This window comes from Mucor mucedo (genome assembly GCF_025094135.1).
Source record: "Mucor mucedo strain NRRL 3635 chromosome Unknown EV154scaffold_11, whole genome shotgun sequence".
NCBI lineage: Eukaryota > Fungi > Mucoromycota > Mucoromycetes > Mucorales > Mucoraceae > Mucor > Mucor mucedo.
The window spans coordinates 203,250-230,681 of NW_026252295.1; the positions used below are offsets into that span (position 1 = coordinate 203,250).

General features: G+C 37.8%; 11 protein-coding genes across 11 annotated transcripts; 3 read left to right on the forward strand and 8 right to left on the reverse strand.

Moving 5' to 3' along the window:
- Positions 1-630: 630 nt before the first annotated feature.
- On the reverse strand, positions 631-3,470 carry EV154DRAFT_548329 (uncharacterized protein; the record flags this gene model as incomplete). The annotated part of the gene is made up of 1 exon (XM_051604800.1): positions 631-3,470. A coding segment is annotated over one exon (2,574 nt), but the record flags the coding sequence as incomplete, so codon positions are not given.
- An 887-nt stretch (positions 3,471-4,357) lies between these two features.
- Positions 4,358-5,864, reverse strand: EV154DRAFT_495698 (uncharacterized protein; the record flags this gene model as incomplete). Its single annotated transcript, XM_051600067.1, has 4 exons — positions 4,358-4,497; positions 4,568-5,252; positions 5,323-5,477; positions 5,559-5,864. Coding segments are annotated over 3 exons (882 nt in total), but the record flags the coding sequence as incomplete, so codon positions are not given.
- A 616-nt stretch (positions 5,865-6,480) lies between these two features.
- EV154DRAFT_393458 (uncharacterized protein) lies at positions 6,481-6,642 on the reverse strand (the record flags this gene model as incomplete). Its single annotated transcript, XM_051595142.1, has 1 exon — positions 6,481-6,642. A coding segment is annotated over one exon (162 nt), but the record flags the coding sequence as incomplete, so codon positions are not given.
- A 402-nt stretch (positions 6,643-7,044) lies between these two features.
- On the reverse strand, positions 7,045-7,868 carry EV154DRAFT_20994 (uncharacterized protein). The gene is made up of 3 exons (XM_051594376.1): positions 7,701-7,868; positions 7,566-7,640; positions 7,045-7,496 (listed from the first exon to the last, which is right to left on the reverse strand). The coding sequence occupies exons 1-3, from the start codon at positions 7,770-7,772 to the stop codon at positions 7,170-7,172; spliced, it is 474 nt and encodes a 157-aa protein (XP_051461769.1). The 5' UTR covers positions 7,773-7,868; the 3' UTR covers positions 7,045-7,169.
- Positions 7,869-12,360: 4,492 nt separating this feature from the next.
- Positions 12,361-13,040, reverse strand: EV154DRAFT_495716 (50S ribosomal protein L11). The gene has a single exon (XM_051600068.1). It carries the CDS (start codon positions 13,014-13,016, stop codon positions 12,573-12,575), a length of 444 nt encoding a protein of 147 aa, XP_051461770.1. The 5' UTR covers positions 13,017-13,040; the 3' UTR covers positions 12,361-12,572.
- Positions 13,041-14,070: 1,030 nt separating this feature from the next.
- Positions 14,071-16,578, forward strand: EV154DRAFT_436729 (kinase-like domain-containing protein; the record flags this gene model as incomplete). Its single annotated transcript, XM_051596830.1, has 8 exons — positions 14,071-14,245; positions 14,302-14,549; positions 14,651-14,833; positions 14,913-15,282; positions 15,350-15,803; positions 15,930-16,092; positions 16,198-16,328; positions 16,443-16,578. Exons 1-8 carry the CDS (start codon positions 14,138-14,140, stop codon positions 16,574-16,576), a joined length of 1,791 nt encoding a protein of 596 aa, XP_051461771.1. The 5' UTR covers positions 14,071-14,137.
- A 115-nt stretch (positions 16,579-16,693) lies between these two features.
- On the forward strand, positions 16,694-17,556 carry EV154DRAFT_495728 (uncharacterized protein). The gene has a single exon (XM_051600069.1). The coding sequence runs from the start codon at positions 16,847-16,849 to the stop codon at positions 17,480-17,482; it is 636 nt and encodes a 211-aa protein (XP_051461772.1). The 5' UTR covers positions 16,694-16,846; the 3' UTR covers positions 17,483-17,556.
- A 25-nt stretch (positions 17,557-17,581) lies between these two features.
- EV154DRAFT_413454 (uncharacterized protein) lies at positions 17,582-19,130 on the forward strand (the record flags this gene model as incomplete). Its single annotated transcript, XM_051595564.1, has 7 exons — positions 17,582-17,787; positions 17,862-17,943; positions 18,035-18,338; positions 18,404-18,492; positions 18,601-18,720; positions 18,787-18,884; positions 18,944-19,130. The coding sequence occupies 7 exons, from the start codon at positions 17,582-17,584 to the stop codon at positions 19,128-19,130; spliced, it is 1,086 nt and encodes a 361-aa protein (XP_051461773.1).
- A 602-nt stretch (positions 19,131-19,732) lies between these two features.
- On the reverse strand, positions 19,733-20,629 carry EV154DRAFT_457908 (MIR motif-containing protein). Its single transcript, XM_051597429.1, has 4 exons — positions 20,596-20,629; positions 20,463-20,514; positions 19,952-20,392; positions 19,733-19,886 (listed from the first exon to the last, which is right to left on the reverse strand). The coding sequence occupies exons 1-4, from the start codon at positions 20,600-20,602 to the stop codon at positions 19,790-19,792; spliced, it is 597 nt and encodes a 198-aa protein (XP_051461774.1). The 5' UTR covers positions 20,603-20,629; the 3' UTR covers positions 19,733-19,789.
- Positions 20,630-21,066: 437 nt separating this feature from the next.
- On the reverse strand, positions 21,067-22,477 carry EV154DRAFT_495739 (rhizopuspepsin 1 precursor). Its single transcript, XM_051600070.1, has 2 exons — positions 22,098-22,477; positions 21,067-22,032 (listed from the first exon to the last, which is right to left on the reverse strand). Exons 1-2 carry the CDS (start codon positions 22,441-22,443, stop codon positions 21,182-21,184), a joined length of 1,197 nt encoding a protein of 398 aa, XP_051461775.1. The 5' UTR covers positions 22,444-22,477; the 3' UTR covers positions 21,067-21,181.
- A 1,275-nt stretch (positions 22,478-23,752) lies between these two features.
- EV154DRAFT_599275 (rhizopuspepsin 6 precursor) lies at positions 23,753-25,031 on the reverse strand (the record flags this gene model as incomplete). The annotated part of the gene is made up of 2 exons (XM_051607101.1): positions 23,753-24,606; positions 24,665-25,031. 2 exons carry the CDS (start codon positions 25,029-25,031, stop codon positions 23,753-23,755), a joined length of 1,221 nt encoding a protein of 406 aa, XP_051461776.1.
- Between the last annotated feature and the right edge of the window lie 2,401 nt (positions 25,032-27,432).

The window sequence follows — 27,432 nt, forward strand, 5'->3', positions numbered from 1 at the left end:
TCCTTGGGCTGTGGCAGCGGCAATCTTAAAAAAATTTTGCCCTGCAGATTACTTGTTTGATCTTGGCTGTTTATAACAGCATTGTCAAGATCTTTAACTTGATGTTCATTGACATTAGTAGAGCTTCCAGATGCCTCATAAGTTTTATTGAAAGCGGTGGTCTTTAATCGAAGAAAGATCTTGTTAGATTGGGTTGACTCAACCCCATCATTAGTCATTTCAGTTGTGTCTGTTGTCACCATCCGAGACTTTCCCTTGTCTTTTTTTTTTCCTTTATGTACTTTATTTCGTTTTTCTTTTGACATTTTATTAAAATTACTAAGATTAAAAGCGAAATGAAAAGGTTTTTATTTTTCATATGGCAGACTATGGCTTGCCATATATGGTTATTTTTGGTCATTTTTGTATTTTTTTCTCATTCATTCTCTAAGGCTTACAACTACGTATTTTATACTCCGTCTAATAAGCCAAAAAGTCCAGCAAATTTGAACGAAACCTGAGCGAGCGAAACCTGAACGAAACCGAAACCTGAGCGAAACCTGAACGAAACCGAAACCTGAGCGAAACCTGAACGAAACCGAAACCTGAGCGAAACTGAACGCAACCGAAAAACCTGAGGCGAACCGAAACCTAGCGAAACCTGAGCGAAACCTGAGGCGAAACCTGATCGAACCTTAACGAAACCGAACTGAGCGAAACCGAAACCTGACGAAACCTGAGCGAAACCTGAACGAAACCGAAACCTGAGCGAAACCGAAACCTGAGACGAAACTGAGCGAAACCTGAGCGAAACCTGAACGAAACCGAAACCTGAGCGAACCGAACCTGAGCGAAACCTGAGCGAACCGAAAACTGAGCGAAACCTGAACGAAACCAGAAACCTGACGAAACCGAAACTACGAAACCTGAGCGAAACCCGAAACCTGAGCGAAACTGAACGAAACCGAAACCTGAGCGAAACCTGACGAACCACCTGAGCAAACCGAAACTGAGCGAAACCTGAGCGAAACTGAGCGAAACCTGACGAAACCGGACGAAACCGAAATGAGCGAAACCTGGCGAAACGAAACTGAGCGAAACCGAAACCTGAGCGAAACCTGAGCGAAACCTGAGCGAAACCTGACGAACCGAAACCTGAACGAAACCGAAACCTGAGCGAAACCTGAACGAAACCGAAACCTGAGCGAAACCGAAACCTGAGCGAACCTGAGCGAAACTGAGCGAAACCTGAGCGAAACCTGAACGAACCGAAACCTGAGCGAAACCGAAACCTGAGCGAAACCTGAGCGAAACCTGAGCGAAACCTGAACGAAACCGAAACCTGAGCGAAACTGAGCGAAACCTGAGGACCCTGAAACCGAAACCTGAGCGAAACCTGAACGAAACCGAAACCTGAGCGAAACCGAAACCTGAGCGAAACCTGAGCGAAACCTGAACGAAACCGAAACCTGAGCGAAACCGAACCTGAGCGAAACCTGAGCGAAACCTGAGCGAAACCTGAACGAAACCCGAAACCTGAGCGAAACCGAACCTGAGCGAACCTGAGCGAAACCGAGCGAAACCTGAGCGAAACCTGAACGAAACCTGAACGAACCGAACCTGAGCGAAACCGAAACCTGAGCGAAACCTGAGCGAAACCTGAGCGAAACCTGAGCGAAACCTGAACGAAACCGAAACCTGAGCGAAACCTGAACGAAACCGAAACCTGAGCGAAACCGAAACCTGAGCGAACCTGAGCGAAACCTGAACGAAACCGAAACCTGAGCGAAACGAAACCTGAGCGAAACCTGAGCGAAACATGAACGAAACCGAAACCTGAGCGAAACCGAAACCTGAGCGAACTGAGCGAAACCTGAACGAAACCGAAACCTGAGCGAAACCGAAACCTGAGCGAAACCTGAGCGAAACCTGAGCGAAACCTGAGCGAAACCTGAGCGAAACCGAAACCTGAGCGAAAACCGAAACCTGGCGAAACCTGAGCGAAACCTGAACGAAACCGAAACCTGAGCGAAACCGAAACCGAGCGAAACTGAGCGAAAACTGACGAAACGAAAACCTAGCGAAACCGAACGAAACCGAACCTGAGGAAAACCGAAACCTGAGCGAAACCTGAGCGAAACCTGAACGAAACCGAAACCTGAGCGAAACCGAAACCTGAGCGAAACCTGAGCGAAACCTGAGCGAAACCTGAGCGAAACCTGAGCGAAACCGAACCTGAGCGAAACCGAAACCTGAGCGAAACCTGAGCGAAACCTGAACGAAACCGAAACCTGAGCGAAACCGAAACCTGAGCGAAACCTGAGCGAAACCTGAACGAAACCGAAACCTGAGCGAAACCTGAACGAAACCGAAACCTGAGCGAAACCGAAACCTGAGCGAAACCTGAGCGAAACCTGAACGAAACCGAAACCTGAGCGAAACCGAAACCTGAGCGAAACCTGAGCGAAACCTGAACGAAACCGAAACCTGAGCGAAACCGAAACTGAGCGAAACCTGAGCGAAACCTGAGCGAAACCTGAACGAAACCGAAACCTGAGCGAAACCGAAACCTGAGCGAAACCTGAGCGAAACCTGAGCGAAACTGAGCGAAACCTGAACGAAACCTGAACGAAACCGAAACCTGAGCGAAACCGAAACCTGAGCGAAACCTGAGCGAAACCTGAGCGAAACCTGAGCGAAACCTGAACGAAACCGAAACCTGAGCGAAACCTGAACGAAACCGAACCTGAGCGAAACCGAAACCTGAGCGAAACCTGAGCGAAACCTGAACGAAACCGAAACCTGAGCGAAACCGAAACCTGAGCGAAACCTGAGCGAAACCTGAACGAAACCGAAACCTGAGCGAAACCGAAACCTGAGCGAAACCTGAGCGAAACCTGAACGAAACCGAAACCTGAGCGAAACCGAAACCTGAGCGAAACCTGAGCGAAACCTGAGCGAAACCTGAGCGAAACCTGAGCGAAACCGAAACCTGAGCGAAACCGAAACCTGAGCGAAACCTGAGCGAAACCTGAACGAAACCGAAACCTGAGCGAAACCGAAACCTGAGCGAAACCTGAGCGAAACCTGAACGAAACCGAACCTGAGCGAAACCGAAACCTGAGCGAAACCTGAGCGAAACCTGAGCGAAACCTGAGCGAAACCTGAGCGAAACCTGAACGAAACCGAAACCTGAGCGAAACCGAAACCTGAGCGAAACCTGAGCGAAACCTGAGCGAAACCTGAGCGAAACCTGAGCGAAACCTGAACGAAACCGAAACCTGAGCGAAACCTGAGCGAAACCTGAACGAAACCGAAACCTGAGCGAAACCTGAACGAAACCGAAACCTGAGCGAAACCGAAACCTGAGCGAAACCTGAGCGAAACCTGAACGAAACCGAAACCTGAGCGAAACCTGAACGAAACCGAAACCTGAGCGAAACCGAAACCTGAGCGAAACCTGAGCGAAACCTGAACGAAACCGAAACACCCTGGGTTTTTTTTTTGGTGGAAACTTGTGACTTTTTAAATTTATGACGTAACACTTTAGGCGCGATTTACTTATATACCCGAATTTTTGAGCGGTTTTTAAAAGTATAGGACTGCTTTACTTTTGATTTTTAGACAGAGCGTTTATTATTAACTTTTTTTTTTGTTATCTTTGTATAGTAAAATTAGAATTGGAAGGAATGTTTGCAGAATTTATACGAGAGAGAAACCAGTGATTGAAGCCGTTAATTCTTCGAGCTCAGTTTCGGTCAAAGTATATTGCTGGCGTTTAATTTTATGAATGTTAGAAAGTAGAGTGTCAAAATCTATTGAAGAATTGCTTGGAGCGGTGAGAGGAGCTTGTTCAGTTGGAGTAAGAAGAGCTGAGCTATCAGGCGAGCTTTGGGGAATGGTTGAGAAAGTGAGATTGAAAGAAACTATTTAATTTAAGGTTGGTAAAGAAATGAAGCCGTAAAGAATTCAATAATATTTATCTTTACCTTCAAATACAGACAACCAAGACATATCACACTTCAACAAATACATGTGTTTGCATGCGATATTGTTAAGGCGGAAGTCAGGGCAGCTGCAAGTGATCATTTGTAGATCGTCCACCACAACATCATAATTTACACAAGAAGTTGAGAAAGAATAAATAACATAACCACTTCTACCAGCAGAATCAGTTCTCGCAGTTTCGATGCCACACAGTGTTCTTTACTACATTTCAAGAGTATTTACTTTGGCTTAAGATATCGGGTTCCTTTTTTTTTCAATATAGAATATCTCTTTATATATCCATAAAAATAAGACACTTCAAAAATAAAAAAACAAGAGGGGAACAGGCTACAGATTTTTGATGGGGAAAGCAACCATGGAGCTTCTAAACCGATTTTTGAAGCTGATGACTACATTTATTCTCGCGTTAGAACAAACGCCATCTAATTTTTAGGTCTTTTGGTTGAGCCTTAGTCCCTAAATAATGAGGACTTATTGTGGATTATGACCGTGTAACCTAATTCGACTACGGTAAATATGGCTAAATACCACAAACATGTTGAAATGTTGTCTTTTTTTTATTAATATAATCCATATGTAGTTCATTGATATGTACATATTATAGATGGATAAAAGTATTTATACGTATTGTAAACAGGATTTTCTTATTGGAGCACATGTCAGATTTATACATACTAATGATCTTCTTCTACCGTCACCAGATGCTATACCTTATGTCGATACAACGGTTGCATTATTATTGGATAATAAATGCTATATAGTACGTATTTATTCAGAAATATATTTGATTCGAGTATATAAGTATATGTGTATGTACAAGGAATAGTGCCTACGTAATTATAATTTATTGGTCATCTTGTCTTGTTCTTGTCAACTGTGGCTGCCTGGAATTTAAATCAAAATCTGATCTTATGTATCTCGTCAATACCGTTCTGATATTGCAGGAAGCATTTATGTCTCTGTTCCATATCTGTAGGAAACGTATTAATCGAATGTCGTTGCGGATAAAAATTTGAACAAAAAGACTTACACAGGGCGACCCTTCTCGTTGGCAATTTTGACACAATTTCAGAGGGTAAACATTTTGGAAGGCTCCTATAATAAATATAAACAAATTTTCAGTATCAGTCACCATGCAATAAGCGCAAGATTTCCTACTTTCTTCTCGTTCATAACAATCCGTGGTGTTCCATAAAATGTTGTCTTCATCGTCAACACATTTGAGATGCTTTCTTCTTTCATCACGGTACTTGTAATTGATTTTTCTAAATAACGTGAGAGCATCACGCATGTTTAGTTATTATATATTATTGCCTTGCATGATGTTACAGGTACCTATGTTTGCATTCAAGTCTTGGTTGTTGCATGTACGAAATTTCAGAATAATTTATATTTCTTGTTTGTTGAAGACAGTGACAGCATTTCTGGGATGTATTGTACTCATCAACTGGTATAACAAGAGCTCTTTGCGCGATTGCTCTTTGAATTTTCTATGAAAGTATAAATATTTAATGAGTATACAGACCCCTCCTCTCCCCCAATTATATCAAAATAGACATCATTATACACACCTTTACTGGTATAGGGGTATGATTCTTAAAGGTCCCACTTAGGGAAGCGTCACCATACGCTACAACGGTTCGGTGCTGATCGTATGGGTTATTTCGGTCCCGCAAATGTTGTTCATTTGTTCCTTTAAATATTCTTCTCTTCTTCTTTCTAGAGCGAGAACTAGAATCCATGGAAAGCTTGTATGGTTCATTCACGTTTGTGTACCCCAAAACCACTGAAGCAGCATGATCGTTAGCCATTTGACGGTTTGAAAACATATACCCCTTTATTTCTCGATGCCTGTACGACTTCATGAATTCATGAATTCTATTTTTGCAGTCACACAATCAGTGATCAAGGTATCGATTTATGACTGTATTTGTTTTACCTTTGGTTTTCAAGAGACCGAGAATTAAAATACGTTTCAAATCCTCCAACGGTGCACACATCTCTTGTTTGAAGCCTTGTATAACTATCTTGAATGTTTGTGGTTGCGCGGCTTCGAAGTTCGTATCTTCTTTGCCATTCCATGCCGGAGCGGTCCCTGTCGTCATTAAAATAAAACATCACTGGATGAATCATATGCTTTATTTCATGCTCTATACTTACTTGTAAGATGGGTTGGTTATTTTGAATGAATGTTGTTTAATGAGCTGCTTATTTTGTAAAAGCTCTTCTTCGCAATCAACCGCACATATGATATCACGAACACCTATAAAAATAATCACGTATATGAATTCGTTAAAATATTACCATATCGGGATAGACATTTTACATTGCAGATATACCTGGATCAATTCCAATGATGCGATCTTCCATTGTGATACCTGTGGGATTTTTGGATAACGGGTACAGGCCTTTGTCTTTTCCTGCGAGGTTCATGTTTCTTTTTTGGAAATTGACACTTTGTTTGTCCGTTGGAACCCAGTCTGTTTTGATTTTTTCGAAAAGCACGGAAACCATATGTCCATCCGTATTTATACTGAAAGCAAACCTCGTTTGGGCAGGATTGTCCACCTCAAGTGTAGTAGAATCACTATGCCCCAAGACTCTTTGTCTTTGAACTTTACTTAAATCGAACATATTTTCCCACAGTCCTTCACGGAAATGAAAATCACGATAATATTCAATAAATTGATGCTTGAAAATAAGATGATCGTTGAAAATCAACGCAGGAGGTATAAAATAATTTGTTCCATCTTCGTCTTCATTTTGTTGATTTTTATCAAATGCGACTTCAAATAGTCCGTACATAACCTGGGGGCCGGTGTAGCGTGTATGCACGATAGAATCGGACGCGGCAGGAAGAAGACTCCACGTTTTGGGCATCCAGTTCTCATCACTGAGACACTTCTGCAAGAGACGGAAGCTAAATCTTAAATATGAATAAGGCGTCTGTATGACTTTTTTGTAATCATTAATATCGTCGTAATTTTGCCCTGCGAATTCATCCTCGTAAATTATCAAAATTGCATTGTACAGTTCTTCAAATCCAGGTATGATAGTAGTAATGTTCACATTTTCAAAAGACCGATGCTGGACAACTCCCGTAGCGGCTATTTTAGCTATAACGTATAGGTTCATTAAAAACTAACAAGAATACACAAAACTTTTTATATAAATATTAGAAACTACTTACCTATCGTCTTCACTGCAACTCTTTGGTTAACGCGAGCTTGATGATGATTTAGAAAGGCCGCAAAAACACGAATTATCCATAATTTAAAATTCAGCAAATGCATCCCAACATCTACATTTTCGAAAGTAATGAGTCTTAGCTTTCCAAAGTTTAGGTACACATACTTACTTAGGACAGTAGTTGCTGTAAATGTTCTTGAAAGGCCATATTGAACATTATCTAGTTCTGGAAGCTCGTCCAGATTCTCATTTGCATCATCTTGTCTCTGTTGGATTTGGTTAAATCTTTCGACGTTATCTAGAATGCACTGTTCGTAGTTCTATGAAAAAAAATTTGAATTTTCTTGAACTATGTAGTCTTATCAATTTTTACAAAGAGTTGTACTTACCACCCTTGCGCTTAAGTTTTGAGGATCTCGACAAACTCTTATGAACAAATGAGACCAAAAAGTTTCCGATGTAATCTGAGGAGCATTTGTGCTGAAAGTTAGTAATTGAAGACTTCTGTTGAGAAGCTCGCGTACGTTTTTGAATTGACGATCAAATGATCTAGTAATATCCGCACAGGTTTGAATCATACGCGACATCATATCCATTATTAGCCAAGCCTGGACATTATCTTCTTGAATAACTGCAGCATTTTCTGCGATGTAGGCTTCGTGTATTTGATTCGTCGCTCCTATTGTGCGCTCAAGCAATGTACGTGACTGTAAAAGCTCTTGGTTGTTGGGTTCAAATGTTAACGCTTCATTTGATCTTCGTTCCAAAGAGTGTAACGATTGACTTGTATTTCTGTGTTCGACTATTGTATCGATGGTAAGTCTTGCAACATGTTCAAATTGTGGAAGCAAAAGATTTAATCTTTGCGTCAGATTTGGGAGATACATTTCGTAGACACCCTCAAATGTGCCTACAGTTGTACTGGTGCGTACAACAGCGTCATCAATACGATTTAATTCTTGCTTTAATATGAGTATAATCTGTAAAAGATTTGTATTCGCTGTGTCAATGGTGGTATCAATTTCCAGTACTTCATTAATAATGGCATTTATGTTGTCCAGCTGAAGAGTTTGATTTTGAAGTGACGCAGCCTCTCTCATAAAGATTTGTCTTGCAATTTCATCCATTTGTTGAGTATTTTCAGTAGGAAAAACGGCAAGAAGATCGCGAAGTCCATTAGAAAGATTACCCAGATGTAAGTTGTACACAATCATAGCAGTTGATATTTCTCTCAATCTTACAGAGCTGTTCATGGTAGATTCTTGCATACGTAATTGCTCATTTGTGAGATAATTCAAGCACAAAAATAACGCAAAATCAAAGGAGTCCTTACGGATTCGAGAATGCTTTTCAGCAATTTCACGAAAGAGTTGCTACACATATATGATTAATTAAATAAGAACCACACAATTTCTATTAATCCCAAGCTCAATATATACCTTGTAACTTCTAAAGTTATTCCTCAATAATGTAGAAATTTTACATTTTCTATTAAAATAACCATGTTGAGGATTCCCGTTTGTAGGGACAGTCTCACCACCAGGTGGAGGAGGCGGAGGAGGATCCAAAGTGTCAGTAGACATGGTATCAGTACGTTTTTGCTTTTTAAATCGGGAGCCTTCAAGAATAATTCAATCGAGAATATGATTTAGATTAAAGTCAATAAAAGTAGATTGTGTATTTTATGAAGTTGCATACCTGACATTTGATCAGAATAGACTATATAAGGAAAAAGTTTCGTAAAGAAGATAAAGAAACTGACAACAGTATTATTATTTTTCAAGTTATAAAGGGGTTTTTTCGACTTTTGTTGAAAAGAGTTTAAAGGGGAAGGAGTGATGGTAGAATTGTCATAACAAGTTGCATACCTGACATTTGATCAGAATAGACTATATAAGGAAAAAGTTTCGTAAAGAAGATAAAGAAACTGACAACAGTATTATTATTTTTCAAGTTATAAAGGGGTTTTTTCGACTTTTGTTGAAAAGAGTTTAAAGGGGAAGGAGTGATGGTAGAATTGTCATAACAAGTTGCATACCTGACATTTGACCAGAATAGAAAAAGTTTCGTAAAGAAGATAAAGAAACTGACAACAGTATTATTATTTTTCAAGTTATAAAGGGGTTTTTTCGACTTTTGTTGAAAAGAGTTTAAAGGGGAAGGAGTGATGGTAGAATTGTCATAACAAGTTGCATACCTGACATTTGATCAGAATAGACTATATAAGGAAAAAGTTTCGTAAAGAAGATAAAGAAAATGACAACAGTATTATTATTTTTCAAGTTATAAAAGGGCTTTTTCGACTTTTTCTTTCTTTATTCCTTTGTTCACCAAAAGAAAGGAAAAAAAAAGACGGAAGTATCGTAAAAATAAGCAAGTATAAATGATACTTAATCTATTTTATTTAATTTTGTAGACAAAGGATCTATTCAAATATCAAAAATGTGGTTGTTTACTTTTAAGCTGATCGTGCTGACCTTTGGTTATCTTTTCCTTTTGTACTGCCCAATTTTTTCCTCATGAAAGGTTTTTTTTAATGGAGGCAAAAGGTTTTTACTGATGCCGGGGTTGGTACCAATACAAGATTTATCTATCGGAGGAAGAAGGCAGTCTAGAATTTGGTTTCCGTTACAAACAGTGTCTTACACTGCCACAGGTATGATAATTTTTATATATTTTCTATGCAAAAAGTCAGTCTTACAATTTATTTTATCATTTTAAAGCATTACTTCATGATGTATAGCCTATTGGAGCTGTTCCCCCAGTGTCCAGTGGGTGTTATCTGATTAATTGGTAAGTGATATAACTTTTTTCTCTATCACATCTGTTTATGTTCATACTAACGCGAAATTTGTATTACAGCTAGCTCAAGACGATGCAAATTACAAGGAAACTTAGAAATGTTTCTATAGCCGCGGTTTCAACACTGTTCGGTCTTTTGTATCTCTACCAAGTAAGGTCATTCCGCATGTAAAAGCCAAAGGAAAACTCTGACGTCATTCTTTTTTTATTCGGGTATATAAGGAGATGCTTTTAGGCGACGCCAGCGAGTTTGGATGATTGATTTGTGGTGACTTCTTTTTTGGCATTTTGTCTTGTTTGTTGTCTTCTCTCATGTACTTTCTTGTACCACTTGCCATGCCAGAAATATATATAAATCGTTACTTATCCCCTTTTATTTTGCCCATCATTATTCTCTTTTTTCTTATTATTTTACTTTTCAACTTAACTCAAGACAAGAAGCTATTATTATTTTATCCCATTTTTACCAACATACATTTTGGTTAGTTCAATTATTAGATATTCTATTATCTTTACTTCATTGCTAGTTCATTATCTAACATTTCCTCAGTTGGTATTAATAAAATATAGTTTAAAACACAGTCCACACATTATGATTTACAAAAACGAACCTTGACCAATCAAAAAGCGAACTTTGGGCTGCGAAAAAAGCGAATTTATAAAATTGGAAAACGAACTTTGGGGGCGGAGTCGCTGTACTTGTTTCATGATGTTAAAATCTCAGTGAGCATTCAGAGTGCGTCTGTTGAAAGCTGCACTCCTACTGACTATTTTAAAGATTTCTTTCCTCATTCAAACACTTCTGGAAAAATGACATTGAATGCTTAATCCATCCTTCACAATCTTTTTTTGTTACTTTTCCAGCCGATTCACATATACGATCTGTGAGACGATCATCTGTCGTCAATGGTGTTCTTCTAACACCAGCTTTTACTTTTGACCAAAATTCCTCGATTGGATTCAAGAAAGGAGAATATGGTGGCAAATATATGCACTTATGTCCTCGTTCTTCGATCAATGCTTTGATTACTTTTGGCTTATGAATAGGTGCATTATCCATAACAATATACTGCCCCTTTATATTATTTTTATCTAGTGTATCCATTACGTTGTTTAGATAAGCCAAAAAGTGCTCACTTCTTGTCCCAACTTTGCCATTGATTTTTACTTCCTTACCATCTGCCCTTCTTTTTTTAGAAGAAGCTGATTCTGGTTTTTTAACTCCAATATTTATGATACCTGCTTGAGAAATTGCACCTAAAATTGTAAATGTCACACCTTTTCCAGTTGGTACAGTGCCCTTTGCAGGTGTGCCTTTTAATGAACGGCCGTGGTTTCTTTGCGTATGCAAATTGAAACCTGCTTCATCGATAAAAACACAATTCTTAGAAAAATCCATATCTGCATCACTCTTATATTGTTCAACAATCGCTTTTCGTAATGCTATTACTCTGTCAGAATTTCTTGCTGCTGGTATTTTTTCAAGTTTCTTTAACGTAATGTTATGCTTATGTACTAAATGTTTGTGGATGGCAGAAATAGAGATTTTCAAACCCTCAAATTTCTCACAAAGTTTTAACTTTAACTCATCTAATATAGCAGTGGTATTCTTTTCGATATAGTCAACTAGAAATTTAGAATGCTCCTCAGTCAACTTATTACGAGGTCTTCCACGAGGTTTAGAATAAGATCCTGGAAGTCGTCTCTCAGGATCATTGTTATAAGTTTTAACGTAATTCTGGGCAGTGCGTACATTAATCCCAGTGGCTAAAGCTGCAGCTTTTGTCGTGAATCCTTCTTCGATTATTAAGTCGAAGAGTTTTTCAACTTGTTTAGGAGTATATTTTCTGTAAGAACCTCTTGTTTTAACATTCAAAGCTGTATGTCTTTTTCTCAATGGCATTGACTCTGCGAAGAGAAAAGCATCTTCAAAAAAATCTTCATTCTCTTCCTCTATTGAATCTACTTCCATATATTCACGTACATATGATAGAGAATCATTCCCAATTCGTCTTATTTTCTCCATCCATTCTTCGCTCAAACTGAAATGCTCAATTTCCATTTCTTCCTGCTCGTCATCTTCCATATGATCGTCAGATGAAGTGTCCATATCGTTATCTGAAATAATTTCACTATTAGTGATAAATTCACTAACGCTTTGCATGTTTTTTCTAATATTTAAACTAAATAAAAGAAAAAAGGAGTCGAAACCTTTGCGATATTTTAGGTTATTTTATATTTTTTTTTCTAATCTCTTGGCGCAAAATTTATTACTAAGCAACGCAAAACTATTTTTACCTTGACGTAAATATTCTTTTAATGTCAGCGCAAATTAATTTTTATCTCAACGCAAACTCATATTCAAAAAACAGTATATATTTTCCCACCCATAAATGCGCTGTCCCAATATAAATATATATATATACATTGTGTGTATTATTTTTTTTTTTTTTTTTTTATATAATTTGTTTTTAAATCTTTCTATTATGATACAGGGCGAGTGGGGGTGATTTGTGTTGATGTAGTTGTGTAGGTTGGAGGAGCGTACGTATATGGATTGCTTGGAGAGAAGGAAAAGAGTCTTTCCATGTTCCTTAATGAATGACTTGAATGCCAACACTCTTTGCAACACCAATGATACTACTAGAGATACTTTCCAATGAGAGATGCTTCAAGTTTTCATCGCCTTGCTTAATCTTTGCAATTTCATACACGTGTTTTAAACTAATGTTGCCGACGACTTCTGTACCGGGAGTTTGAGCGCCCTTTTGAATACCAGCAGCCTTCTTGAGAAAGTAAGTGGTAGGTGGTGACTTGACGACAAATGTGAAGGTACGATCGGGTTTGATGGTAATGACGGTGGGTAAAGGTGTATCGACCATAATATGCTTTGTCTTGTCATTAAACTGTTTACAAAAATCCATCGACTTTACACCACGAGCACCTAAAGCAGGTCCAACGGGGGGACTAGGTGAAGCTTTACCAGCTCCAACTAAAAGCTTCACAATAACTTCAGCTGCTTGTGTCTTCTTGGACATGTTATAATGTATTAAAAAAGAAAGATAAGAGCTGGGCTCACACTTTTTTTTTTCTTTTTTTCTTACCCCTTGCACATCTGTGGCTTGTTTTGGGGGTAGGGTTTAAGGTGACCCTATGTGCACACCTTATATTTGAATCCCCGAACGTCAAGGATGTTACATTTTTCTAATTGAACATATCAGGCTAGTTAAAGCATGTGGTGTATGTGATGTGTCTAAGTGAACACATGCATCATTAGATTGAATAGATATTCTGTAGTTTGTAAGAGAGAGAAAAAAGATTACTTTAGTAGACAGTTAAATATAAAGTTATAGTAGACAGATCACTTATTAACAGACAATGTTGCAACGGGATAAAACCACAAAATGAATGAGGCCACTCATGTATTGTGTAAATAGAAGGACCCACGTGTGCATGAAATAGAAAAGAAACAAAGCAGAGATATACCACACCATCTTTTTTTGAATTATTTTAGACAATTCATTTTATTAATCAAATACGAGATATGATTAATGAGAACTACTCTTTTGTTGGATCCACTCTTTTTTGGATCGGGCTCTCTTTATTTTATTTTTTTTGCGCGTGATAGTTTCATACAGACACACACAAAAGAAGAAGCAGAGGGATCTATGCTGACGTGTGTCATTTTTTATAAGTTGATGACACATTTTTCCTGAATTCAGGTACGTATTTTATAAGTGTACTGATAATCCCTTTTAGTAGTCATCATAAATAATTATCACAAGAAGTTGCACTTGTCACGATCTTTTCCGCACCAAATGACTTTTTTTGACGAGGGGGGCATTAATTAGGATGATTGAATGTGAATTACTTAGCTGTAGGATACTTTATAACTTGTAAATTGCATGCATTATAAAATAAGCTAAAACAACATATTCTATGGCATGGATAATGATGAAAAAATATAAAAAAGCATTTTGATAATTATGCAAATAACCTTTTTTCATCACCCCACATTTTACTGAGATTTAAAAAGAGAGAGGCAGACAGAGCCATTTTAAATTATTGCCTGATTTAAACCCATTGGGATCCCTCACCCCCACACCTTTTTTTTTTGTTTTTTTTGTTTTTTTTGTTTTGTTTATTACATACTACTATAATGACACACTTGGGCTCACCACATGATGCATATGACTTTATTGAACAAATTGGAGATGGTTCTTTTGGAACAGTACATAAAGCAAAGAACAAGATTAGCCACAAGCTTGTAAGGCGACTTTTTATATATAAAATAAACTTGTGTTTAACAATAGTTAAATGTAGGTTGCAGTCAAAGTCATGAAGAAGAAATATAGCTGCATTGAAGAATGCCAAGGGCAATTTGAACCCAAGTTGCTTGTATTACTTCCATCTCATTTAAACATTGTTCAACTCTACGATAGTTTTCTCTCGCCCAATTGCGATTTATCTTTTATTATGGAATATATGGATGGTGGCAACCTCTACCAGTTAATGAGAGAGCGTCGACATCATTCACTTCCCTTTAACCACTGTGAATTAAGAAACATACTGTAAGCGTATATAATATATATTCTCCTTTTTTTTTTTTCTTTATATATACACACCAAATGGACCCCCTTATACCACCTCCCTTTTTAAAAATAACAAATAGGCATCAGATATTATCAGCTGTATCTCATATTCATCATCATCAAGTATTTCATCGAGACATGAAACCTGAGAATTTATTATTGGATTATAAAACGGGACGACCCATTATCAAGTTAGCAGACTTTGGATTAGCTCGAGAGTTAAAAAGTCGACCACCTTACACAGAATATGTGAGCACACGATGGTACGTTTATTATAATGGTGGTGGTCTCTCCCATTATTATTATATAAGGTATGGAGGATTGACTTTTTTTTATGTGTAGGTACCGAGCGCCCGAGGTCTTGCTTCGATCTACGGAATATTCAGCACCTGTGGATTTATGGGCAATTGGAGCCATTTTTGCCGAATTGATTACATTAGAGCCTTTATTTCCGGGTGAATCTGAAATTGATCAGATTTATCGTATTTGTGAAATCCTGGGAAGTCCCGGGAATAAACTTGGAATTGATGTGGGTCAAAAGCAAAAGTTGTCCCGGCAAGGAGAAAAACGGGCCAGTCCCGGTTTTGCTAGAAAGAAAGTCAAGGAGGTTCCCACCGTCACTACTGCCTCTACACTTTCTCTTGAAGACGGTGGTGGTGAATGGAAAGAAGGTGTACGTTTAGCCTATAAGATTGGCTTCAAGTTCCCTCAGGTACACACACACAAATGACACACTTATTTTAATTTTTTTATTTTTTTAACTCGTATGTTACACATAGCTGGAGCCAAAACCGTTAGAGTCGGTGGTACCTAATGCAACCGAGTCCATGTTGGATCTGATTCGACACTTTTTATTCTTTAACCCAAGCCAAAGATGGTCTGCAGATCATGCACTGGGACATGCCTTCTTTTCTGAAGTAGATGAGCCTGTTCACCTTCCTACCTTTATGGAACCCATTACCCCACCTGATAAATATGCTCATTCGGTCAGTACCACACCTAACTGTAAGCCGCCCATTACACCTTTGGACCTACTTACGACACCTCAATCACCTTATCAAGTCTGTCCCGACTGGAACACGGATCGACCCGTATCACGTTATGGACGTCTCTGTTCTGCCATCAAGGACGCACCCGAGACGACCACCGAAACAGGATGGCATGCCCAACAATCAAGGCCGATTTATAGCTCACATCAAAAGATTCATCCTGTCACGGATCGTCCTAATTCAAGTCATTTATGGAACAAGTATAATAATGCGGCTAGACCTAGTACACCTGTGGTGGATCATTCGGTGGTCGTTGGACATGGACATCATCATCATGGTGTACATAATAACGGACCGTCTTCTTCTACAGTAACAGCCACCGTCGCACCCAAACGTTACTCGGATGAATTTATGGGACATACCCATCGACACCTTCATCATCATCATGATCATTTACTTCATAATCCAACAACACCGTTTATGGAGCGTATACCCCATTATGGTAGTCAATTGGTGAAGTGGGCTCCACCCCGGTATACCGCAAAACCACCTGTAGTAGCACCAACAGCAGCAGCAGCAGCAGCAGTGACACCCGCTCCCGCACCAACACCAGCAGCATCCAGTGTGACGACGGTTAGTTTACATTATCATCAGCCTTCCATTGTGGTAGATCCCGAACTATCACGACCCGAAAGTCGACGATGCCGTAGTCCCGCACCTTTTTCATCTCAACTGATGAAGCATAAATATACGACGACGACGCATACAGGTAGTGGACTGAGTACGGCACCCAATGGTGGTACGATTAAGAGTTGGACAGCACCTACCGTAACGACGACAACGCATGTTGAAAAAGAAGTGGGATGGCGTAAATCGGATAAAGCACAATCCACCTATCGTAATTCGACCTCGCATCGATTTAATTTGTGGGTACCTGAAACTGAGGAAGAGGAAGAGGAAGAAGAAGTTGCCGAACCATTTGATAGGTCTGTTTTCTTACCCATGGCACTACAATAAGTCCTTTTTTTTTTTTTTCATTCTCTTTTTTTTTTATATTCTATATTTTATATACCCTTTGTTTTTTTAATACTTTTCTTTTTTTTTTTTTTTTTTTTTTGGCTTTTTTTGGATAATTTTTTTTTTTTTTTAAATATATAGTAGTTGGGTTCAAGTGCTGTAAAAACAAAAGGCGGAAATTTATACATAGTAAACAAATAAGCTATTAAATATATATAACCATGAATACGGGTTCTTTTTTTTTTATCATTATTATTCCTTCTTCTTGTAATGGATACATCAGTGTTACATGGACATTATCTCCAACTGCGAAAGATGCGATCGGAGAGACTGGATAAATTACAGGAGCATCAAAAACGAGTACGACAGCATGAAAATAGTTTATTCAAGGTCAAGACCCATTTAGCCCAAGTCAAGGTAGAAGTGAGTAAAGTCAAAGAAAAACTGACGGTGTTGGAAAAGAGTAATGTATGGGTGACAGCCAAGGAACACCAAACCATTCATCGCGTATGTGAAATGGTGACAAAAGAATATGACGATTGGACAGAGTTGAAAGGGGAAAAGTATCGATTGATACGACAGGAAGCGCAAGATGCTAAATTACATGCTTCTCATATCATTGGAATTGAACGGGCCTTGATCTGCCTTAGAAACCACATGGTGGGTAAACATCAGCAGAGTTTAAAGAAGAAAGGAGGACAGGATGGTTCGAGTTACTTGTTCTTGAGGCCTTGTCAGTCACAATCTTCTTTTAGCTCCATTCTTTCTGCAAACTCTAAAAATTCCACTAGTCTCGCGGGTGCCTTATTAAAAAAATGGTTTAAGCCTCGCATCATGCATACATCACATTTAGAAGCAGCAACAGCAACGGGGAAGGAAACAAACCCCATCGGACATTTAAAATAGACGGGCCTTATAAATAAAAAAAATACCTCCCCCTCTCCTCTCTCTCTCTCTCTCTCTCTCTCTCTCTCTCTTTCTTTTTTTCTTCTTTTTACTAAAATTATGATTGGACGTGTTGCAAATGATACGGATGCGGATTGTACAGAAGTATTGGAAGATAACAGTCGTAGTATCTTGATGGGTATTATTAATCAACTACGAAAAGATATGGATTTACAACGAGTGACGTTACCTACCTTTGTACTTGAGCCTAGATCCATGTTGGAAAGAGTCAGTGATTTCTTCAGTCATCCAGACCTATTGATAGAGTAAAAAGAAAAGATTACAGGTTAAGACTATGGTTCTAAATAGGTATACTACTTCTTTTTTTGTATAAAAATAGGGCGAGTACAAAGACAGATCCCGTCGCTAGATTTTTGGACGTGGTCCGTTATTTCTTATCTGGTTGGCATATCAAGCCCAAGGTAAAAAAAAAATAAAAGAGAATACACGTGAATATAAAAGGGGTAGGGGAAAAAAAAAACTCGAACAACAAATAACACATATAAAATTTAGGGGGTCAAAAAGCCGTACAATCCCGTTTTGGGAGAAATCTTTCGATGTAAATACAAATACAAGAATGGTACAGAAGCAGTGTATGTGGCAGAACAAGTCTCACATCATCCACCTATCTCTGCCTATTACTATGGTAGTCCTGATCATGGTGTGTATATCCAAGGAGACCTAAGACCGAAATCACGGTTCTTGGGGAACAGTGCAGCTACCCTGATGGAAGGTGAAAATCATATCATTTTCACTCATTTGTTTAATGAACGATATGATATTACCATGCCTAATGTCTATGCCAGAGGTATCCTATGTAAGTGTCTCTTTCCCTCTTTGTCTTTTTCTTTTTTTCCTTCTCACACCGTCTCATCCCATTAGTTGGTAAAATGGTTTTGGAATTGGGTGATAGTTGTGTGGTTCGTTGCCGTACAAGCGATTTGATATGTGAACTGGACTTTAAAACAAAGGTAACACTCTCTCTCTTTTTTTTTTTTTTTTTTTTTGGTTTGGTTTTATTTGGTTTAGTGAAAGACGGCTTTCTAAGCAATGCTTGTGTTTGTGTATTTTTTTTTAAGGGATTCTTTTCCGGTCAGAATAATTCCGTCACGGGTAAGGTTAAAAGGGAATCTACGGGTGAGGTACTCTATGAGATATCAGGACAGTGGTCCAACGAGATATACATCAAAATGGCCAAGGTATAAAAACGTCTGTAAGTCACAGAGAGAATCCCTTCCTTTTTTGTTAATCCCATCCATTCTTAGGGATCGCAAAAGAACCTATTTTTTGATGTCAAGAGTTCTGTCATTCATCCCATGATTGTCCAAGACATAGCAGACCAACATGAAATGGAATCCAGAAGGTACTTTTTATGAGTGTGTGTGTGTATATGAATAACATGACTAAAGAAGAAATTCTAAGACTGTGGTCCAAAGTGTCTGCTGCACTTGTACAGGATGATATGGATACAGCGACTCTAGAAAAGACATGTATAGAAGATAAACAACGTGAAGACACGAAAAAACGCGAGGCGTCTGGTCAAGAATTTCAATCAAAGTATTTCAATTTAACACATGGCGATTATGAATTTAAAGCCATATCCCAGTAAGTCAAACCTTAAATGTGTGTGTGTTTATATTTTAACTTTTTTTGTATAGAATTGATTTCAAGAATAAGGAAAGAGCCAAGAAAGAATTGTTAGAGATGGCCTTTCCCTCCAATGAATAATAAAAACCCTTTTTTTTTTATATATTTATATAAAAAAAACATGTGTGTAACCAGGCTGTCGTTAAATAAATAACGTGCTCTTTTTTTTTTCTGTCTGTTATCCAGGTCTTGGTAGAAAAAGGCACGAGGTTTGCTTGGCAAATGACTTGAATGTTTTTAACTTGGAGTCATATATGTGAAGGGGGGTGGGGCGGCATATCACTTTAAAAAAATTCATCCCGTTTTAGTTTTTTATATGATATCCCGCGTATAAATTCAAATGCAATTGAACCAAGGTTAACAGGACATCACTCTAAAATAATTTGGAAACGTTTGCGTGAAAAATGTCTCACCCATGTTCCCATGGCTATGATGTTTGTTGAAGAATATCATGGAAACTACCCATTCATGCTCGGGGTTTTAAAAAATAAAGGGGGTGTGTGGGCGGGGGAGGAAAAAAACGTGTGTGAGCGCCACTTACACCACCATTTATAAATTGTTGTATAAAGAAGTAAAATGATCACTTTTATTTATCAATTACAAAGGTATATTTTATAATTTTTAGAAGCTGACACGCCATCTGTCATTCTCATCGGGTCCATCACCGAAGCAAGTGACTTCGTTATGGTCTTCGTTAAGAAGTTCATCATGACTATGCCTACATAATTTTTAAAGAAGGATGTAAGTTTTAAGAAGTATTGATATAAAGTGAAGGACTCTTACAAGGTTAAACCGGTGGTAGCGTGACGGAGGAAGAAGGAACGGTCAGTGTACCAGGTAGCATCCTCAACGTCAAACTGGTCGTTTTCCTCCTCATCAAAGGTCCATTGTTCAACGATCCATTCGTCGTTTTCGTCATTGGTATAGTCATCACCGTAACAAGTAACTTCTTGTTGACCGGTAATGGGACTTGCGAAACCAGGATGAGAATGAAGGTTCAATCTTGTATTCAAGTGCTTGAGACGAATGACATCACCAAAGTTGACGTCGACACCGGCTTCAATGTCTTCACCGATACGAGGGATGACAATAAAAGTAGTATCGGAAGAAGGTTCCCAACCAGCGGCATAAGCCTTTTGTTGACCACTGCCTTCTTCATAGATGTTACCATCCTCGGCAGCCAAGTAACGACCGGTCATGTTGTGTTTCAAAGAGATATGGTTACTAATGGGGGTTGATGGGTTTTAGTTACTTAATTTTTGGCATATGTATCTAATTTTTTTTTTTTTCTTACCCGAATTGAATAGGTCCGTCAGCACGGGTACCATAGTTGTTTCCTTCATCGTCTAATAAAATAATCCCGTGTGTGTCAGGAACACTTTTATGTTACAGTGTATAAAAAACTAGGATGAAAAAAAAAAACTTACCAGACATGTTTTATAAAGTTATGTATATATAAAGAAGAAGAATAGAAATGATCAAAAAAAAAAGGCATCAATTTATATAATTAGCTCAAATGAGGGTCGGTGTTTCTCATTTTAAAGTTTATGAATTAAGTTATTCCTTGTTTTCTATAAAATATAACCCTTCCCTCTGTGCGCGCAATCCTATCAGCCGATAAGCAATAAACTCCCAACACGAGGGATTTTTGAAAGCCGGGAAAAATTTAAACAGTTTATTTTATTTTTTTATCAAATGAGGTATCTTGGTCCGTGTGAGAGGGAGGGTGTACCCTTTATTTTCTACGTGGCTGAATTGTTGTCCTTTTATTTTAAAAGTAAAAAGAATCCACTAGTTTCTCCTGTGAGGGGCGCGGCGGCATATTTATCCTACACGAATGGCGGTGGCTGGCCTATGTGTAACACAATGACAAAATTGAGGCGCGTGGACAAAGTACATAAGAGAAAAAAGAAGGAGTTTTATTTTTTACTAAATATTATTATTTTTTTGGGTAAAAAAAAAAAAAAAAAAAAAAAAAAAAAGAGGGGTGTGGGGAAAGAGAGAGAGAGAAAATTATTGGTCGATGGAGGGAGCGATTTGAACACTGGGTTCATCATGGTTAAAGACGACATAGTTATTTTTCAAAAAGACGTCACCCAAAATAGCAAGGTCAAGTCCTGAACTGTAAGAGAAGGAAGCGATACAAGAGTCACCGTCTTGTTCAAAGACAAGAGAGTCGGCGGGGACATAAAAGGCGTTACCGTTCAAAGTAAATTGGAGGGGTTCAAAGTTAGAGGTATCACAATCAATGGTGTAAGTACCGTCACCGTTATCAGAGGCACCATAAGTATCAGCAATCTTACCAGCAATGCTTTCGGAAAGGATCAAAAGAGTGGTTCCGGTATCAAGGATACCACTGAAGGAACCACCTACGGTAGAACCACCAATCTTGACACCATCAATATCAACACCCCAGTAACCTTCAGAGCTATCCACAGGGACTGTCTTTAAGGAGCCGGTAAATTTGGAAGAGTCATAACCACCAAAGAGGTACTCGCCACCACCGTTCTTACTAGCCTTGCCGAGGTAAACACCAAAGACGGGAGAGCTGATTAAACCTTGACTGATCAAGTTGTCAACGGGGGTCTTGATACCACTAACGGTCGTAATGGTGTTGAAACCAAGACCGAGAAGACCATCAATGACATCGGAACTGAAAGAGCTGGATTCTCTGCTGGCTAATTCAATTGTCTGTCCCTTGATCTTGAGATCACCTAAAGTGACAGTATCTTTACCCAAGATACCGCTGGCAGTGGATCCATCACCGTAACTGATGGACCAAGAGCGACCATCCTTGGCATAGGTGCTAGACTTGTTGGGGTTGTAACGTGTATGAGAAGTACAGCTGGAACATAAAGTAGAAGCTATTTTTTTGAATGTTATTAGTCACTTGGGTTTCATTTCATATATAGATGTTATTTTTTCTTACCAATCCATAAATCAGAAGAACCGGTATCAAAGTCAATCTTAAAGTTTTGAGCAGGAGTACCAATGGAGACAGTACCATAGTACTCGGTATCACCTTGATAATCAATGACAGGAACAGAACCCGAGTTGGAATCAGTGGAGGCAAGACCACCGGGAGTGTCCTTGAGAGGGTTGATTTTGTTCTTGGTGAACTTGGCAGTGGCCTTAGCAAGAGCATTTTTGGCATTGGGTTTGTAGTCGGCGTTTTTAGACAAAGGAATGGAAAGTTTCTTGCCACCGGGTGCGGCTTCAACAGAGAGTGCCATGACTACAAGGGCAACACAAGATGAGACAAGAGTAAATTTCATTGAAGATAAGTGAGAGAGAGAGAGAGAGAGAGAGAGAGAGGAATTGTTTAATGAAGAGAAGAAAAAAATTGAACTTGATGGGTTTGTATTTATACTAAAAAAAAAAAAAGTGTCAAAAATAAAGCAAGTGAGGTGAGTTTTCTTTATTCATCAAGTATTGCCTTTTTCTGGGAAGAGTTTGTTTTAACTCGATTAAGACTTTATGTCCAAATTCAATATATATAAAAAAAGAGTTGAGTCAATGCAAAAACAAATTGTCAATGCATTATTGTTGTACGACCTAAAGTCGATCTTTTTATAAAGTAAAGTGATCACACGCAACCCAAAAATTACAATTGGAAAATATGCAGTTAATATTACACAAAAAAAAAGGTTTCATTTATTGAAGAAATCATAAATGCCACCCTTTTTTTTTTTATGTGTGTGCTTATTTGTCGTTTTGTATGTGAACAATATTCATTTTGTCTTCTTTTTCTTTGGATATACTATAAAAAATAGAGATATAAAAAAGAAAGGTGGTAAATCTCACTTTCTTCCTCTCTAAAAAGGTGATGTTCAATATCCAATTTTCTAAAGAGCAATCGTAATCGATATGCATACAAATTGTTGTACAAAGTTTTCAAAGTATAATTACTTTTTTGGGATAAAATGTCTATACAAGTATATTTTATTACTCTCTTGTGTACCTTTGATGTCGCCATTCTGTTCTAGCATATGTCTGAAAAAAATGCATCTCTTTTTTAAGGGTTAGTAACACTTTTTTACCTCAAATAGTTGAATATCTTACTACAATGTACGTGTGAAACCAACAATTTTACATGTGCTTATCTCTTTTATAGAATTAGATTATATGTGATAGCGATAATTATAGATTAACCGTTGTCAGTATGACAGACAGTGAATTATATTATTAGCTTGGAGATTGTACTGTAAGAGGGTCAATTTTTTTTTTTAAAAAAAAAGGTACACCCTCCGACCCTCCGATCGCTTTATCGTGTGCTACGATACAATGAGTAGATACGCGGACTCCATGCTGATTATGTGTACATACAACACTCATGTAAATAGTGAAAAAAAAAAGAGAATGAAATATATCCAACATACAAACTATGTTTCACACAAAAAAAAAATTTGCATGCAACGGAATACACATCTTGAATTGTCCCATCAAGGGTTATTCTGGTAATTTATTATTATTTCATTTCAATTTTTTGTCCAGAATATAAAAAATATTATAGAAAAAGTGAGGAACGAGAGTCTAAATTGGTATGATGGAGAGAGAGAGAAAAAGAAAAGAAAGCTCTCTCTCTTAAAATTGGTCGATGGAGGGAGCAATTTGAACACTGGGAACTTCTTGATTAAAGATAACATAGTTATTCTTGAGGAAAACGTCACCCAAAATGGAGAGATTCAAGCCCGAGCTGTAAGCAAAAGCGGCAAAGCAATAATCGCCATCTTTTTGGAAGATGAGTGAATCACGGGGGACATAGAAATCATTACCGTTCATGGTAAAGACCAAAGGTTTGAATTTAGAGGTATCACAAGCAATTCTAAAGGTACCATCTCCGTTCCCTGTAGCACCATATGCTTTGGCAACATTGTTGGCAATTTCCTCTGTAAAGATCAAAAGTGTAGTACCCGTATCAAGAATACCATCAAAACCGCTGGCAACAGAAGTATTGCCGACCTTGACATTGGAAATATCTACACCCCAGTAACCTCGAGAGCTATTGACAGGGACAGTATGTAAAGTACCATTGTATTTACTAGGATTGGAACCACCAAACGTGTATTCACCCCCACCTTTTTTGCTGGCCTTACCAAGATAAACACCAAAGACAGGAGAGTCGACCAAGCCTTGGCTGATCATGTTCTCAAAGGGAGTCTTGATGCCATCTACGGTTGTGATAGAACCAAAACCAAGACCGAGAAGACCATCTGTAACACCATGCGCAAATGAACTGGACTCTTGTTGGGCTAATTCAATGGTTTGGTTGGCAATAGTAATATTACCAATGACCACAGTATCTTGAGCTAAAACACCGGAGGCGTTGGATCCATCACCATAATAGATGCTCCAGGGACGACCGTCTTTAACATAAGTCTTGGATTGAGTAGAGTTATAGAGAGTTTGAGTAGTACATGAAGAGCACATGGTAGAAGCTATATGAGTGGGTTTTATAGCATTAGTAATGTTATTATCACGAAAGTAATGACCTACCAATCCATAAATCTGAAGAACCGGTATCGAAATTGATCTTGAAATCTACAGGAGGATTACCAATGGAAATGATACCGTAGTACATGATATCATGACCATAATCTACTACAGGAACAACACCGATCGACACTGTACCGGATGAATCACCTGCATTGCTGACAGGACGTTCACTGTGTTTGGTGAACTTGGCGACGGCTTTAGCAAGAGATGCTCTGACGTTAGGTGTGTAGTCTGCGTTTGCCTTTAAGGAGACTGAAAGAGTCGGTTGTTTAGTTGGCTTTGTTTGTCTGTTTCTAGGATAAGCATCGACTCCTCCAAAAGTCAAAAGGACAAGGGCAACACAGGATGAGACCAAAGTATATTTCATTTTAACAAACAAACAAAACAATGAATAAGGGGGAGGGAAGGAAGCTTTTTTTTTTTTTTTTTTTGGTGAATGTCCCCTAGTATTTGTACTTTTTTTATTTTGTTTTATAGTTTTTGGGATTTACATATTTGATACCATGAATATTCTTATTATGTTCTTTTAAAATAAATTCGTTAAAAAAGATCAAGGAGATATATATATATATATTGAATGAAAAGTTCAGTATACAACACTGTCTAAATTAGCTTATATGTGTTTCTAATTGTAAATAGCTTCGACAAGCCTAAAACGGTTTTTTTTTACAAAAACACTCCAATGTTTTTGTTTTTACTGAAATTTACATTGTGATTATCTAAGAAGATGAGGTATGTATTAACCCTAATCAGAAGAGCGATCCCCGGACGGTAATTTTATTGCTACAACGTTATATAAGACTTGTTTCGATCATTAATTTAAGACAACGCTGACTACAGTAAGTCAGCGCCTTTACTGGTATGCTAAACTTTTTTTTATTTACGTTAAAAGACAAATTCTTAAATGAATGGATGAACTTTATTTGCTTTTGCTTTACAAACTTTCATATTCTTTGCATATTTTGTAATATTACACTAAAATCACCTTGTGGGTAAAATACAAGTAGTGTAAAAAAAAATTACGATTTCTACATTGTTTTCAAATAGTTCATGTTTTTAACATTACGGTATGCAAAGTGTGACAGTATGTAATTTCACACAGATGGCGAGTGAAGGCAGATTACCTCGGTATTTCAATGTTGGCGCAAAAAGCAGGCAAAATAAAATGGAGTCTAACTTTTTTTAAACTCACTAAAAAAGCAGAGCATGATAACCGTAAATTAATCTGCAAAGAATGTGCTGGAAATTTCATGCTGCCTCCCATAAGCAGGTTTATAATACATGAAAGACATATCTCAATGATGCACTCAAAAATACCACAGTTTCGTAACATTAATAAAGAAAAGGGGGCGGGGGTCAATACTGTTTAGCTATTTGAAAAAAAAATCTTATGTAGTAGATTGTTTGTAATTTAGTTTAAACAAGTTTGAAGGAAGATCTTCATTTCACAAAGTGATATATTAAGTAATATCTACATGGCATAATTATTCCATATGAATGGCGCTCATATACATTTGCTTTTTAAAATGGATGACCCTTATTCTCAGTGGGCTGTAAAGGGTAGTTAGTAGTTTTCGTACTCTAATTATTATATATAGGAATCAATGTATTCTTACATGATTCAATATGTTACCTTTTTCATTGATAAAATAAAATTATTATGACGTGTATAAACAAGGTTTAGTTTTTAGATATTTCAAGAACAGTCTAGAATTGAAAAAAATTTGTGATTAAATAAGCAAACACTACACCTTGATGTAAACAGGTTCTTGTGTTTCAACCTTTTTTCGTATAAATAAAGACTTTTTTTTTTTCCTTTTTTTTTTATAAACGGAATATCGTATTTTTATTATTTTCTTTTGATCATTTAAAAAGCCAAATAGATAAAGGCTGTCTGTAGAATTTTGCAGGCTCATCCACTCAGGTGTGTGGTTGTACTTCTGAAACAAGACGTGCATTTGCCTGCATAGAGAATTTTACAAAATATTCTCTAGTGCCATGCAAGCAGTAAAAAAAGAAAGAAAGCGAGATATGGAAGGAATATATAAGAGGTCCTTATATCCAGTACCTTATAACCGATAAGTCCAAGTGGATGAAGTAAGCATATGAGCTACTGGCCTCATCTTATTTGATACCTCTCATGAGCACTCGGTTTTTTCAGAGTAAGTAGTTAATAACTGTACTTTCTTTTAGATGTTGATTTTTTTTTTCTTACTGACAATTTATTATATTAGGAGGTATAAAATTAAAGGCTCAGTCCAATAGTGGTCGCGAAATTCAGTCTGGACAATACAGACCATTTCTCTCTCCAGCAAGTATTTCAAGGCGTAGAACTGGATCTGGTATTATGACTGGTCAAAAACCTGTACCATTGGTATGCTTCACTTAAGGCTGATTAGCGTTACCATGCTATTAAAGCTCAATGCTTATATAAAGGCTAATAACAAGCAGCCATTTATATTTTCGGTGGCTTTTTTGTTTATATGAACTGGTATCAAAACCATGTCATATTTACATTAAAAAATTTGTGGCCTCCTGTTCAAAGTAAGTAATATTTTTGAGAATGAATTGTATCATTTATTAACTATTGTCATAATTTAGGGCATCAGAGGTCAGAACGTAGGTTTCAGATGCCTTGCCAGCAGAGAAAAGTAGTTGGTGTACGTCTACTTTTGACTTGTAGTTGAATTCATATTTTTGTGAAGGTGTTTTCTTCTAAAACACCACTCAAACTACCCGGCTATTTACAGTATATTCACAGCTATTTA

Bases quoted from the DNA above. Each gene is read 5' to 3' on its own strand.
- EV154DRAFT_20994 (XM_051594376.1), bottom strand. From the start codon at position 7,772: ATGGATATGATGTCGCGTATGATTCAAACCTGTGCGGATATTACTAGA. The intron at 7,641-7,700 runs GTACGCGAGCTT...AATGCTCCTCAG, and splicing joins TTGATCGTCAATTCAAAAAC to ATTACATCGGAAACTTTTTG. The intron at 7,497-7,565 runs GTAAGTACAACT...TTTTTTTCATAG, and splicing joins AAAACTTAAGCGCAAGGGTG to AACTACGAACAGTGCATTCT.
- EV154DRAFT_495716 (XM_051600068.1), bottom strand. From the start codon at position 13,016: ATGTCCAAGAAGACACAAGCAGCTGAAGTTATTGTGAAGCTTTTAGTT.
- EV154DRAFT_495728 (XM_051600069.1), top strand. From the start codon at position 16,847: ATGGATACATCAGTGTTACATGGACATTATCTCCAACTGCGAAAGATG.
- EV154DRAFT_457908 (XM_051597429.1), bottom strand. The intron at 20,393-20,462 runs GTAAGAAAAAAA...AACCCCCATTAG, and splicing joins GACGGACCTATTCAATTCGG to TAACCATATCTCTTTGAAAC. The intron at 19,887-19,951 runs GTAAGAGTCCTT...AAAATTATGTAG, and splicing joins GCTACCACCGGTTTAACCTT to GCATAGTCATGATGAACTTC.
- EV154DRAFT_495739 (XM_051600070.1), bottom strand. From the start codon at position 22,443: ATGAAATTTACTCTTGTCTCATCTTGTGTTGCCCTTGTAGTCATGGCA. The intron at 22,033-22,097 runs GTAAGAAAAAAT...TCAAAAAAATAG, and splicing joins TTCTTCTGATTTATGGATTG to CTTCTACTTTATGTTCCAGC.